Here is a 13448-nt window from a genome sequence, read left to right as displayed (position 1 = left end):
ATTCTACATGGTATGAATACACATTTGCAATGAGAAGCAAAGGTAAAAAGTAAAGGTGATTATGAAAAAAAAATGTGCCATTTCCCTTTGTCTACTCCTGAAATAGAAATTCTATTTGGCAGAATAATCTCCATGGAGAATCATGATAGTTACCTGTTTCTAACAGAACTCTCACAACATCCACCTTTCCAAATAAAGCTGCTTCATGAAGTGCACTCCCCTTTTCTGTCTGGAAAAAAAAGAAAAAAGAGAAAAGCACAGTTGCTTTAGGAGTGCTTATAAGTTAAAAAAAAAAAAAAATTATGACCTTATTTATCCGTACATATTCTCTGTAATCTCAGCACCCCCTGACAGAATGGTACTACAGAATAAAGAAGAGATTCTAAGAACAAAATCCAAATGCTTAGATTTTTAAAACACCTCTGCTTCTGAATAGCCATTTGACCTTGTTACATTGGTAAGCGACTCACCTTCTCTTAGCCGTGGTTGTTCTCAAGTGTAAAAATAGGCAGTAATGACTATCTCATGAGGTTTTTGTGAGTATCCATTGACTCCACCCAATCCATACATTGCATTCATTTATTAGACACCAATTATATCCCAACAATAGTTGACGGGTGTTCTGAGGTATAGAAATATGATGTCAACCCTTGTATATTCACAGTCTATTTGAGGAAACAGATGTACAAAGTAATATTTATAATAAAGGAAATCTAAACAATTTAATATGGTTTACAAAACCCAGATGATCTTCTCCCTCCTCTCCTCTCCACACTTTCTCCTGTCCTCCCTGATTCTCCTCAGGATCTTATACCTTGTGCTTCAGGCATACTGAAATTTTTCACATTAGTCTCAGTCCCTAGAGATCTCAGAAGTCCCTCTGCCTAGTGGGATCCAACCCTCTGCCTAATGGGATCCAACCCTAGTCCTCTATCTCACTATCACCCATTCACTAGTTCTCAATCTTCAGCATGAATAGGAATTCCTTAGAGAGCTTGTCAAAAGCCAGATTTCTGGACCCTATTCCCAGCTTCTGATTCAGCAGACTGGGATAGGCCCAAGACTTTCCATTGCTAACAAATTCCCAGGTGATACTGAGGTTCTAGGAGTACACTTTGACAACCATTGACCTATATGTCAAATCTCAGCTTGAATATAATTTCATATAAGAAGATATTGCTAATACCTAGGTCTAGTGCTGTTCCTGTATATTCCACATCAATCTATTTTTTTCCTAATCATAACACTTATACTACATTATGTCATCTGATGGTCTTTTTCTCTTAACAAACTGTAAGTTTAGTGTAAATGTGGACCACATTTTTTTTTTTTTATCATTGTATCCCTAATGTCTACTAAAGTACCTTGAAAAAGTACATATTTAAGAATTGTTGGGGCACCTGGATGGCTCAGTGGGTTAAAGCTTCTGCCTTAGGCTCAAGTCATGGTCCTGGGATCGAGCCCCGCATTGGGCTCTCTGCTTGGCAGGGAGCCTGCTTCCCCCCCCCTCTCTCTCTGCCTGCCTCTCTGCCTACTTGTGATCTCTGTCAAGTAAATAAATAAAATCTAAAAAAAAAAAAAAAAAAGAATTTTTTTGAGGGCAAAAGGTAAACGGGGAGGAAAACAGCATGGAAAAGAAGAATCCTGAGAAACGCAGGGAGGGATTGGTTCCTACCTTGAAATGATCAAGGAAAATTTCAAAGAAGAAACTTTCTGAGCTATACAAACACTAGGTTTTTCTCTCACTTTTTTTTCTTTTTCTCTCAAGGATTTAATAAATTTCTAGGTCCTCAGTATGTGTGCATGTGTGTGTTAAATACTGTTATTACAGGAATTCTGTCCCCTTGTACTAAAACTGGCCTCTACTGTGGGATTCTAATCTCAATACAAGGTAAAAATAACATAAAATAACATTTAGTGTAAAAACTTTGTTAATCAATAAAATCTTACTGTATAATTAACCCAATCTAAAATGGTTTATGAATGCATTATTAAGGAGACTGAGGATCAATGTGATCTAAATTTATCTTCAAAGGAAGCATGACTGAAATGTATTTGTCTTATAATTTAACTGTCATAATATGTAGAGACACAAATGAAAATGCAAATAAGGGACACCTGGTGGCAGAATCAGTTGAGCACTGGACTCCTGGTTTCAGCTCAGGTGGTGATCTCAGGGTTATGAGATTGAGCCCTGTATTGGACTCCATGCTCCTTGGAGAGTCTGCTTGAGATTCTCTCTCCCTCTGCAACTTCCCCCTCACTAAAATGGATGGATAAATCTTAAAAAAATTTTTAAGTAAAAATAATTTATAAATATATAGCCCTGTGCAGAAGGGAAAATAAACTATGGAAACTTATTTAACTCCTTAAAAAAATAGTCTCAATATGGGGCACAAATGCTTTATTATTTTAATTTTCTAAAAAATATCCCTTCAAATAATCTAATTCTTTTTACTGTCAGTGTGTTTTTCAACCAACTTTCTGATTATTAATTTGATTTCCATTCTTAAAAAGTTGTGGACTATATGTTAGAAAAACTCTTCCTGGGATAGCATACCTTAAATATTATGAAAAACTAAATAATGTTTTAAATACAGGCATTAAAAGGAAAAATAATAGAATTCCTAAGAGCCTAGGGGAGGAAAGGAGGGACAGAAACTATGAACCCAGGGTTGTAGTGGAATAAGAAACCATTACAGGGAATCTGCTAATCCCAGCAGACTAATGCTTGGGCTTTAACCAGCTACTCAAGGAGAAAGTGGGAAGAGGGAAGGAGACAAAGAAGCACAAGAAAGCTGAGAAGACAGATCAAGGACCCCTGCAAAAATCTAAAACTTCTAGGGGCACCTGGCTGGCCAGCAGGTATAGCATGCAACTCTTGGATCTTAGAGTCATGAGTTGGAGCCCCATGATTGACACTGAAATTACTTCCAAAAAAAAAAAAAAAAAATCTAGGGCGCCTGGGTGGTTCAGTGGGTAAAGCCTCTGCCTTCAGCTCAGGTCATGATCTCAGGGTCCTGAGATCAAGCCCCACATTGGGCTCCTTGCTTAGCAGGGAGCCTGCTTCCCCCTCTCTCTCTACCTGCCTCTCTGCCTACTTGTGCTCTCTCTCTGTGTGCCAAATAAATAAATAAAATCTTTTAAAATAATCGAAAACTCCCAAAGAACAACATCTTCAGTAAAAATAATAACAATAAAAAATAAAAAATAAACTAATTAAATAAAAATTAAATGTGCTGCACAGAAGGAGAAATTAAAAATGTCTACCTAGATCTTGGTCCTAGTTCTTAGTTCTATTCCACTTAGTTTTAAGCGGAGCAGAGTAGCAAAAACAACAACTCCCCACAAAATTTCTAACCACAGTTCTGCTTTCACATGGGCTTGGAGCCATAATTACACAACCTCTCTGCTCCTACAACCCTCTGATTCCGAGCCAAAAATGTAGAAGGAAGTGATATCCTGCGTTTGTATAGTACCAGGCAAACATAAATGCTTAGTAAAAGCAGATCTAAATCTTCGTGGCGGAAAAAAAAAAAAACAACACTTTAAACTCAGGTGTCTGATAATTCCAACAGCTCAAGCTCTAAGAAACAGATGTAAAATCAGAAATCACTGAACATGAAAGAAAACAAGCCAAGAGAAAGAATTCATAGAAACAAAAAGAATAAAACCTATTAAAACTTCACGCGTCATATGATGACCAGCTACAGAATATAATATATATAAGTATATAAATGTATATATATGTATATATATATATATATATATATGATCAATAAGATGGAAGAACAAAAAGAGGATATCAAATATAACTAAAGAAGAGAAGAATCAAAATTGGCCAGATTTGAAAATGAACTAGACAACAATTCTAGAAATGGAAAACATAATGTCTTAAATGGAAAGGTTTAATAACAGATAAGATAGAGCTGGAAAAACAAGTATTGAACTGGATGGTGGATTTTCTTTTTAAGTACATACTGCACTTTAAAGAAACAGATTGAAAATGTGAAAGACAGGACAGAATTAAGACTCAAGATATGTCTAATCAGAGTTCTAGAAGGAGAGGCTTGGGATAAGTAATTCAATGGCTAAAACGTGTCTAGGACAAATGAGATACTAATACTCAATTCTAGAAATACCAAGCAAGATAAGTGAGAAGAATACATTATGAACATATTACAGTGAATCTACAGAACACCTAAGATAAAGAGAATATCCTACAAATATCCCAAGGGAAAAAGCTAGTTGTCTAAAAATAATTAATAATTAGCTGAACAGCTGACTTCTTAACAAAAACAATAAAGCCAGAAAAAAGTACCTTCATGTGTCAAAAGAAAACAACACCATTCTATAACAGCATTCTATATCCAGCCAAACTATCTTCTAGGAATGAGACCAAAATAAAAACATTTTCAAACAGACTAAATAATAAGTGGTTACTACAAATCCTTACTGAAACAACTTCCATAAGATTTAATTCAGGAAGAAAGACCTGAGGTCCAGAACTAATGTTAAATGAAAAGAATGATTAAGAGAAGGCTGAGTCTAAACACACTATTTAAAAGTATAACAATAATGTTTACTTTTTTGTACTAATTTGGTTTCCTAGATACTCTGATACAAAAGAGTGGGCACTTTAGACACTGAAATGGACTATTCTAGGAAATGAAATTATATAATCTTCACCATAAATAAACAATTCTTCTAGAGAAAACAGATGTAGAAGACCTAGGTCCCAGTAGCAGTTTGGCTTTCAGTTGCTATACAACTATTGGGAAATCACTTCATATCTCTGAAAATTCATATCTCTTTGTAAATAAAATATTAAAAACTTAGTAGGTTTATTGGGCGGGTTAAACATGATAAACAACAAATAAGACTAAAAAATATTTTATTAAGCTATAAATAATGAAAAATACTGTATTGTTGCTGCTAAAAAATTAGAAAACTTATTTTTTAAACCTTAATGATATTAATATTGTTAAATTACATGTATGTAATGTTTTATGTATGTAAAACAAATACATGTGTTTTAAATTACATATATATGTATAGTGTATGTGTATACATAGATAATCTCCTTTAAATTAATCCAAGAAAAAAAGATTATGTTAAATAGTACTAGTACTTTTAGATAAGGAGAAACTGAACCCTTAAATAAAACTAGAAAAGGTTACCAGATGATAAACATTAAGCCTGGTTGATATAATTAGCTTATTAGTAAGAGAACATGAGGCTGGAATGAATTGTTCTTAAAAATTTAAGGTAAAGAGTATCAGGAACCATTTCTTGCTATCATAGTACAGTATCATAAATAGTACAGAATCTAAATATGTCAAATCTATGGACTTTTACTTATCAAAATATGGGTTAATTCCATAATATTCTCCAGTTTACTACACCCTACCTTGAGTCTGTTTCTGATACCCTCACTGACATTAGTACTGTTCTTTTTTTTTTTAAGATCTTTTTTAATTTATTTATTTGACAGACAGAGATCACAAGTAGCAGAGAGGCAGGCAGAGAGAGGAGGAAGCAGGCTCCCCACTGAGTAGAGAGCCTGATGCAGGGCTCAATCCCAGGACCCTGGGATCATGACCTGAGCGGAAGGCAAAGGCTTTAACCCACTGAGCCACCCAGGCACCCCAAATTAGTACCCTTCTGTTCATCTCAGCTCTCTACCCCAAATCCACAATCCATAACTGACCAAATCTTGAAAAGTTGTAATCTCGTGAAATAGAATTTAGTCCAAAATATTCAACAAGTAAGTCGAATGTATACAAAGAAATAACTCAAAAATAGGTGAACCCAAATCCTCTCAACCCCCAGGATTTTGGTCCTGCTTTTCCCATGGATCAAACATCTCCATTTTTTAATCATTTCCAAGACAGATCAAACAGTTATGCAGTTGATAATACCTCAAAATTTATCCAGTAATGAGATATGAAGCACTCACATCTCAGCACCACTAATGAAAAAACACCTCTGAATACAAGTGGTAGTGAAAACAGCTGAGAGAGAAGAAATGAAATGATATATACAGTAATGTTAATAGTTAAATTGCTAATGAAAGGAAAAGAAATTCTCTTATTGATTGGAAATGTCTATTAAAGTCAAATCTCAGTAGCACCAAAAATGGGGAAACACACACACACACAAGACAAGTGATAGAAGAGAGGAGACCCTGTTTGAAAGTCCTGGGTTTTACCTTCTTTTTTGTTTTTAGCCTGAGGTGTTTTTGTGGCTTCTGTGGAAGCTCAGTCATGCATATAAAGAAATATATGTTATACTTTATCTAGAATTTCAAGGTGTTTTAAAATGGTTTCTTGGACTATATATTCCACCAGATTGTCAAAACAACAGATAGAAAGGGAATGTAGCAATGTCAGAGCTTGCCAGCACTTGTTCTCCCTTCTGAATTTAACACCTTTAACACGGTCTTCCTGAACTTGAAAAAAAGAGTGACCAGATAAAGGAAGACCAATTCTTTACTAAAGGACAGAACAGAACAAAAATGACAAGATATAAAGTAAGACTGTGGTGATGATCAGTAGAGAAAATAGAGCACAGGTGCCAGTGGAGATGAAAAACTTTGAGAATCAAGACCCATAACTATTATAAGAAATAAGAGCCAGTGAATAAAGATAACCTCCATGGAGATAAAGAAAGCCAACTAGAATAGCATTTAACTCAGCAATAACAACTCTGGGCATCCTGGCTAGTACCAAGTAGCCATATGGGCATCTCTTAGGATAAAAGATAACACTATCCTAACCTTTATAAACAAATACATGATTTCTGAACAAGCTGAGAGGCAACTGTTCTATTGTATCCTGCATTAGCTAGCCTATAGCTGGAGTATTGTGTTCAACTGTAGATAATAAGCTTTTACAGAACATTGACAGATTGGAATGTGCCTAGAAAAGAGGGTCCTAAATGACAAAAGACTTGCAAAAACATCATATGAAGAACAGCTAGAGGTTATAATAAAGTTTAGATTGGAGGGAAATGGCATAAGAGAAATATGTCTTCAAATAATTCAGAAACAGCATTCCTCCTCTTCAGAAGAAGACCTCTCCTCCTATTTAACTAGGGACTCCAGCCTCTGTCTTTACCGATCCTTTCTTCCTTCACTTGTGTCTCAAAGGAAGCAACCATTCTCCTTAAAATTAATTCTCTACTTGTGCTCTTATCACTTCCTCCTGCTTCTTGAATTTCATGAAGTATCTTCACCACTTCTCTTGCATCTTCCATTTCATTGTCTTCACTGGATCCTTGCACCCTCTTCCACAATACAAACTCTTCCACAATCCAGCAATAAAACAGCCAACCAAAGAATTTTCTTGTGAACCTGCTCTGACTTCAAGGTCCTATTCCATATCTTACTTTTCTTTTCTCCATACGTTAAAGAGTTATAGAGTCATCTTTCCTTCTCTAGGAAAACTTTTTATCTATTTTGTTACTGTATATTCTCTGGCACATAGCAGGCAATGCCTGGCACAAAGCAGGCACTCCATAAATACGTGATGAATGAACAAACTGATAACATGTAACTGTACTATCTTGGCAACCCTCTTACAACTGCTTTCTTACAGACCTCTTTTTCCAAAAATTCTGAGTATTCTTGATTCAACTTCTTTTCTCTATATATATTCTCTTTCTTTCAAAACCATCTGTTTCCATGGCCTTATCTCTCACTTCTCTGAGACTAGCACAATTTAAGTGGCACATCCTAAGGGAGACCTCCCCATCCTCATTCAAAAATCACAGCATCCAGTGTATTTCCTTTATGGCACTGTCAGAATTTGTAATTTTTGTTTATGGTTTTATTTTCTGTTTTCTCTGCTAGTCACTCAACTCCATGAGGACAGGGAACAAATTTTTTTTTTCATGTAGCATAGTGCCTGGTAGCCTGGTCTGAAATGGCTGGTGGCAATATGGTGCCCTTACAGGAAAGCTGAGTTTTCAGTTCAAGGGAAGGAAAAGAAGTTGCTGAGGTGGTGAGATAGGTCAGGGAAGGCATCCCTACTACGGTAACATTTGAGCCGACACCTGAAGAAAGCTCAGGAGGAAGTCATGTGGGTTAGTAAAGCAAAGGTCTCGAGGCAAGAGCTTACCTCTTATGTTCCAGCAAGAGTAATGAGGCCACTATGGCAAAAGCTAAGTAAAAAATGGCAGAGTAGTCAAAGGTGGCTTCAAAGCTACTTTGATGAAAACAGATTGAAAGGAGTCTTTGGAAGTATTTAAGGCTAAATGAGGTCATAAGGGTTGGAACCTATGTCATGAGATTGGTGTCCTTGTAAGAGTTGGATACACTAGGGTGCCTGGGTGGCTCAGTGGGTTAAGCCTCTGACCTTAAGGTCATCATGCCAGGTCCTGGAATTGAACCCCACATCAGGCTCTCTGCTCAGAGGAGGCCTGCTTTCCCCTCCCCCTCTGCCTGCCTCTCTGACTACTTGTTATCTCTCTGTGTCAGATAAATAAATAAAATCTTAAAAAAAAAAAAAAAAGAGTTGGACACACTAGAGAGTTCTCTCTCTCATTCTGTTTGTGCACAAAAGACCATTTGAGTACACAATAAGAAGACAGCCAGGGAGAGAGCTCTCACCAGGAACAGCATCTGGCAGAATCTTGATCTTAGACTTTCCAACCTCCAGAACTGTGAGAAAATAAATGTCTGTTGTTTAGGCTGCCCAGTCTATGGGATTTTGCTATAGTCACCTGAGCAGGCTAATACAGAAGCAAAGGGGAAAAAAAAGTGGAAATAAGGTTGGAGGCAGGAGATGTACAGGACTTAAGCTACAGTGATAATAGTGGAGGGGATAAAAAATAGTGAAATTCTAGACAAATTTTGAGCATAAAGCCAATAGGATTTGCTAAGGGGCTATACGTAAATATGAAAGAAATCCTGAAGTTTGGCAACTAAACAACCAGCAAGATGGTAATGCCATTTGCTGAAATGGGAAAGACTGGAAGACAGGCAAATCTGGGGAAAAGGAGTTATGGAAGCTAAATGTTCAGTTTTGGAAATGTTGGATGCTCACAGGTAAGGTCCAAGATGAGTAAATAAACTTGGTCGTTGTCAAAGATGTCATCTCACGTTAAAGGACTAAATAAAGTCAACTAGGAAGCAAGTATAGACAGAAAGAAAACAGGTATAAGCCATGGGACACTGATGCTTCAAGATCAGGAAGATGAGAACAGTTAACCATGGAGTGTGGGTGAGACAGATTACACTATTCCACCCTCCTTTCACATGTTCTTTGTCATATAGCTGCAGTTCCTTCCACTTACATGGGTGGAGTATTTATTTCCCCACCCCCTGATTTGGACTTGGCTTTGGAAGTTGCTTTAGGCATTGTATGGTATCTGCATGATACAAAGCAGAGGTCCAAAATGTGCTTAGTTGGTTGGGCTTACTTGGGCCCTCCCCTGACTAGTCCCAGGGGAAAGAGAATAGACACATAAAGCAAAGCAGACCAGATAAACTTAAAACATGAAGTAGAGCTTCCCCATATGACCTACAAACCTGTAAATGAGAAAAAAAAATGCTATTGCTTATTACTGTATGCCACTGAGATTTCTATGTTTGTTGTACAGCAGTATTGTAGCAACAGCAATAGCTAACAACTACAGCAGTTTAGAGTTCCAATGTAAATATCTACTAAAATAACGCCTGGCTCAGGAGAGGGAACAGAAAGAAAGCAGAAAGGTTTAATTCTTAAACAACTCCTATGGATGAGAGGTTTGTGAGGTCTGACAGATTTATCTAGCTGCAAGGCTGGATGGAAGGCATTTAAGGGTCTTAGACTCTACCCTCCCTGAAGTAAGACCAAAAATGAGCAGAGAAGCAATAAAGAATGATGACTCAGATATTAAAAGAAAAAAATAGTTTGAAAGAGGAAAGAGATCTACTTTGTCAAAGCCAACGATAAATCCAATTGGCTGTTGGATCCAAAAATACGGAAGCCATTAGTCACCTTCACCAACAGGAAAAACAAAGACTTTTAACAGATTAAGGGAGCTGGAGTAGTTTCAAGAGAGAATGAGGGAAAGAAATATGATATAATGAATAAAAACAACTCTTTCTAAATATGCTGTTATGAAGGGGATTAGAGAAAGGGAACAAGAGCTAGAGGGAAATGTGGGTTCGAGAGAGAGGTGTTTTTTTTTTTAAGTTGTGAAATATTATAACATCTTTGTGTCCTTATGGGAGTGACACAGTTGAGAGGGAAAAATGTATAGTATTTTAAGGGGAGGATCAGGTGTACAGGTAAAGGATGAGTCAGTCTTAGGAATAAACCAAAGTTCATTTAAAGCACCAGGAAGGAAAGCAGATAAATATCCACCGGCAAATGTGGTAGTACAAATAACATGATTGCTTCTGTGTCCTCAGTGAAGCAAAGCAAAATCATGAATACAGAGTGTAAGTGGGAGGGAAGTGTTAACATTTTGGGAAGAAAGGAGAAATTTTAAATAATCATCTAGGGAAGGAGTGAATAGATTATTAAAGCGTAATCTATCCATTTATGCACATATTTCTTCTGTCACTAGAAGCACTTAGAGAACAAAAATGGTATCTTATTCAGCTTTACATCTTAACAGATCCTAGCTTGGGAACTTCTATTCTTCATTATTAATTTTTTATAATTTTACTTTCATTTTCTTTAATATTCAAATAAAATCCAACTGGCTAAATGGTTTGCTAGCACTTTAACTTTTTAAAATTTTAATAAGAGAAACTTACAAGACAATTAAAACACTAGCATAAAAAACAAACATCACAAACTACTTACCCAAATCAGATTTGAAATTCATAGACACAATTGCTAATTTCAAAAGAATCTTGCCAATTAAAACCCGTTTTCTTTTTTCTTATTTTTTATTAATTTTTTAAATTTTTTATAAACATATAATGTATTTTTATCCCCACGGGTACAGGTCTGTGAATCGCCAGGTTTACACACTTAACAGCACTCACCTTAGCACATACCCACCCCAATGTCCATAATCCCACCCCCCTCTCCCGGCACCCCTCCCCCCAGGAACCCTTAGTTTGTTTTGTGAGATTAAGAGTCACTTATGGTTTGTCTCCCTCCCAATCCCATCTTGTTTCATTTATTCTTTTCCTACCCCCCAAACCCCCCACGTTGCACCTCCACTTCCTCATATCAGGGAGAACATATGATAGTTGTCTTTTTTCCGATCGACTTATTTCACTAAGCATAATACCCTCTAGTTCCATCCACATCATTGCAAACGGCAAGATTTCATTTCTTTTGATGGCTGCATAGTACTCCATTGTGTGTATATATATGACATCTTCTTTATCCATTCATCTGTTGATGGACATCTTTCCATAGTTTAGCTATTGTGGACATTGCTGCTATAAACATTTGGGTGCAAGTGCCCTGTCGGATCACTACTTTTGTATCTTTAGGGTAAATACCCAGGAGTGCAATTGCTGGATCATAGGGTAGCTCTATTTTCAACTTTTTGAGGAACCTCCATGCTGTTTTCGAGTAGTTGCACGAGCTTGCGTTCCATACACCAACATACACCAACAGTGTAGGAGGGTTCCCCTTTCTCCACATCCTTGCCAGCATCAGTCATTTCCTGACTTGTTAATTTTAGCCATTCTGACTGATGTGAGGTGGTATCTCATTGTGGTTTGGATTTGTCTTTCTCTGATGCTGAGTGATGTAGAGCACTTTTTCATTTGTCTGTTGGCCATCTGGATGTCTTCTTTGCAGAAATGTCTGTTCATGTCCTCTGCCCATTTCCTGATTGGGTTATTTGTTCTTTGGGTGTTGAGCTTGCTAAGCTCTTTATAGATTTTGGATACTAGCCCTTTATCTGATATGTCATTTGTGAATATCTTCTCCCATTCTGTCAGGTGTCTTTTGGTTTTGTTGGCTGTTTGCTTTGCTGTGCCAAAACTTTTGATCTTGATGAAGTCCCAATAGTTCATTTTTGCCCTTGCTTCCATTGTCTTTGGCGATGTTTCTAGGAAAAAGTTGCTGTGGCTGAGGTCTAAGAGGTTGCTGCCTGTGTTCTTCTCAAGGATTTGGGTGGATTCCGGTCTCACATTGAGGTCTTTCATCCATTTTGACTCTATTTTCATGTATGGTGTAAGGAAATGGTCAATTTCGTTTTTCTGCATGTGGCTGTCCAATTTTCCCAATACCATTTGTTGAACAGACTGTCTTTTTTCCATCGCACATTCTTTCCTGCTTTGTCAAAGATTAGTTGACCATAGAGTTGAAGGTCTATTTCTGGGCTCTCTATTCTGTTCCATTGATCTATGTGTCTGTTTTTGTGCCAGTACTATGCTGTCTTGATGATGAAAGCTTTGTAATAGAGCTTGAAGTCCAGAATTGTGATGCCACCCACTTTGGCTTTCTTTTTCAATATTCCTTTGGCTATTCGAGGTCTTTTCTGGTTCCATATAAATTTTAGGATTATTTGTTCCATTTCTTTGAAAAAAATGGGTGGGATTTTGATAGGGATCACATTAAATGTGTAGATTGCTTTAGGTCACATAGACATTTTCACAATATTTATTCTTCCAATGCAGGAACATGGAACATTTTTCCATTTCTTTGTGTCTTCCTCAATTTCTGTCATGAGTACTTTATAGTTTTCTGAGTATAGATTCTGTGCCTCTTTGGTTAGGCTTATTCCTAGGTATCTTATGGTTTTGAGTGCAATTGCAAATGAGATTGACTCCTTAATTTCTCTTTCTTCTGTCTTGTTGTTGGTATAGAGAAATGCAACTGATTTCTGTGCATTGATTTTATATCCTGACATTTTACTGAACTCCTGTACAAGTTCTAGCAGTTTTGGAGTGGAGCCTTTTGGGTTTTCCAAATATAGTATCCTATCATCTGCAAAAAGTGATAGTTTGACTTCTTCTTTGCCAATCTGGATGCCTTTAATTTCTTTTTGTTCTCTGGTTACTGAAGCTAGGACTTCTAGTACTATGTTGAATAGCACTTGTGATAACGGACATCCTTGCCATGTTCCTGACCTTAGCAGAAGAGCTTTCAGTTTTTCTCCATTAAGAATGATATTTGTGGTGGGTTTTTCATAGATGGCTTTGATGATATTGAGGTATGTGCCCTTTATCCCTACACTTTGAAGAGTTTTGATCAGGAAGGGATGCTGTACTTTGTCAAATGCTTTTTTAGCATCTATTGAGAATATCATATGGTTCTTGTTCTTTCTTTTATTAATGTATTGTATCACATTGATTGATTTGCAGATGTTGAACCAACCCTGCAGCCCTGGAATAAATCCCACTTGGTCGTGGTGAATAATCTTTTTAATGTACTGTTGGATCCTACTGGCTAGTATTTTGGTGAGAATTTTTGCATCTGTGTTCATCAAGTATATTGATCTGTAATTCTTTTTTTTTTTTTTTTTTTTATGGGATGCTTGTCTGG

The 13448-nt window shown here is 36.7% G+C and overlaps 1 protein-coding gene across 15 annotated transcripts in view; it reads right to left on the bottom strand.

Annotated features, from left to right (window-relative positions):
- Positions 1–13448, bottom strand: part of ANKS1B (ankyrin repeat and sterile alpha motif domain containing 1B) — a 1113310-nt gene that overhangs the window by 949487 nt on the left and 150375 nt on the right. For all 15 annotated transcript variants that reach the window (XM_082739199.1, XM_082739197.1, XM_082739179.1 and 12 more), the window contains exon 5: positions 154–229. In XM_082739199.1, coding sequence (XP_082595325.1) covers positions 154–229 — 76 coding nt within the window. The remainder of the gene's footprint in view (positions 1–153; positions 230–13448) is intronic.

The sequence above is a fragment of the Mustela nivalis genome (genome assembly GCF_964662115.1).
Source record: "Mustela nivalis genome assembly, chromosome: 7".
Classification (NCBI taxonomy): domain Eukaryota; kingdom Metazoa; phylum Chordata; class Mammalia; order Carnivora; family Mustelidae; genus Mustela; species Mustela nivalis.
Note: the sequence above shows the minus strand (reverse complement) of the source record. Positions and strands in the feature narration are given on the sequence as shown.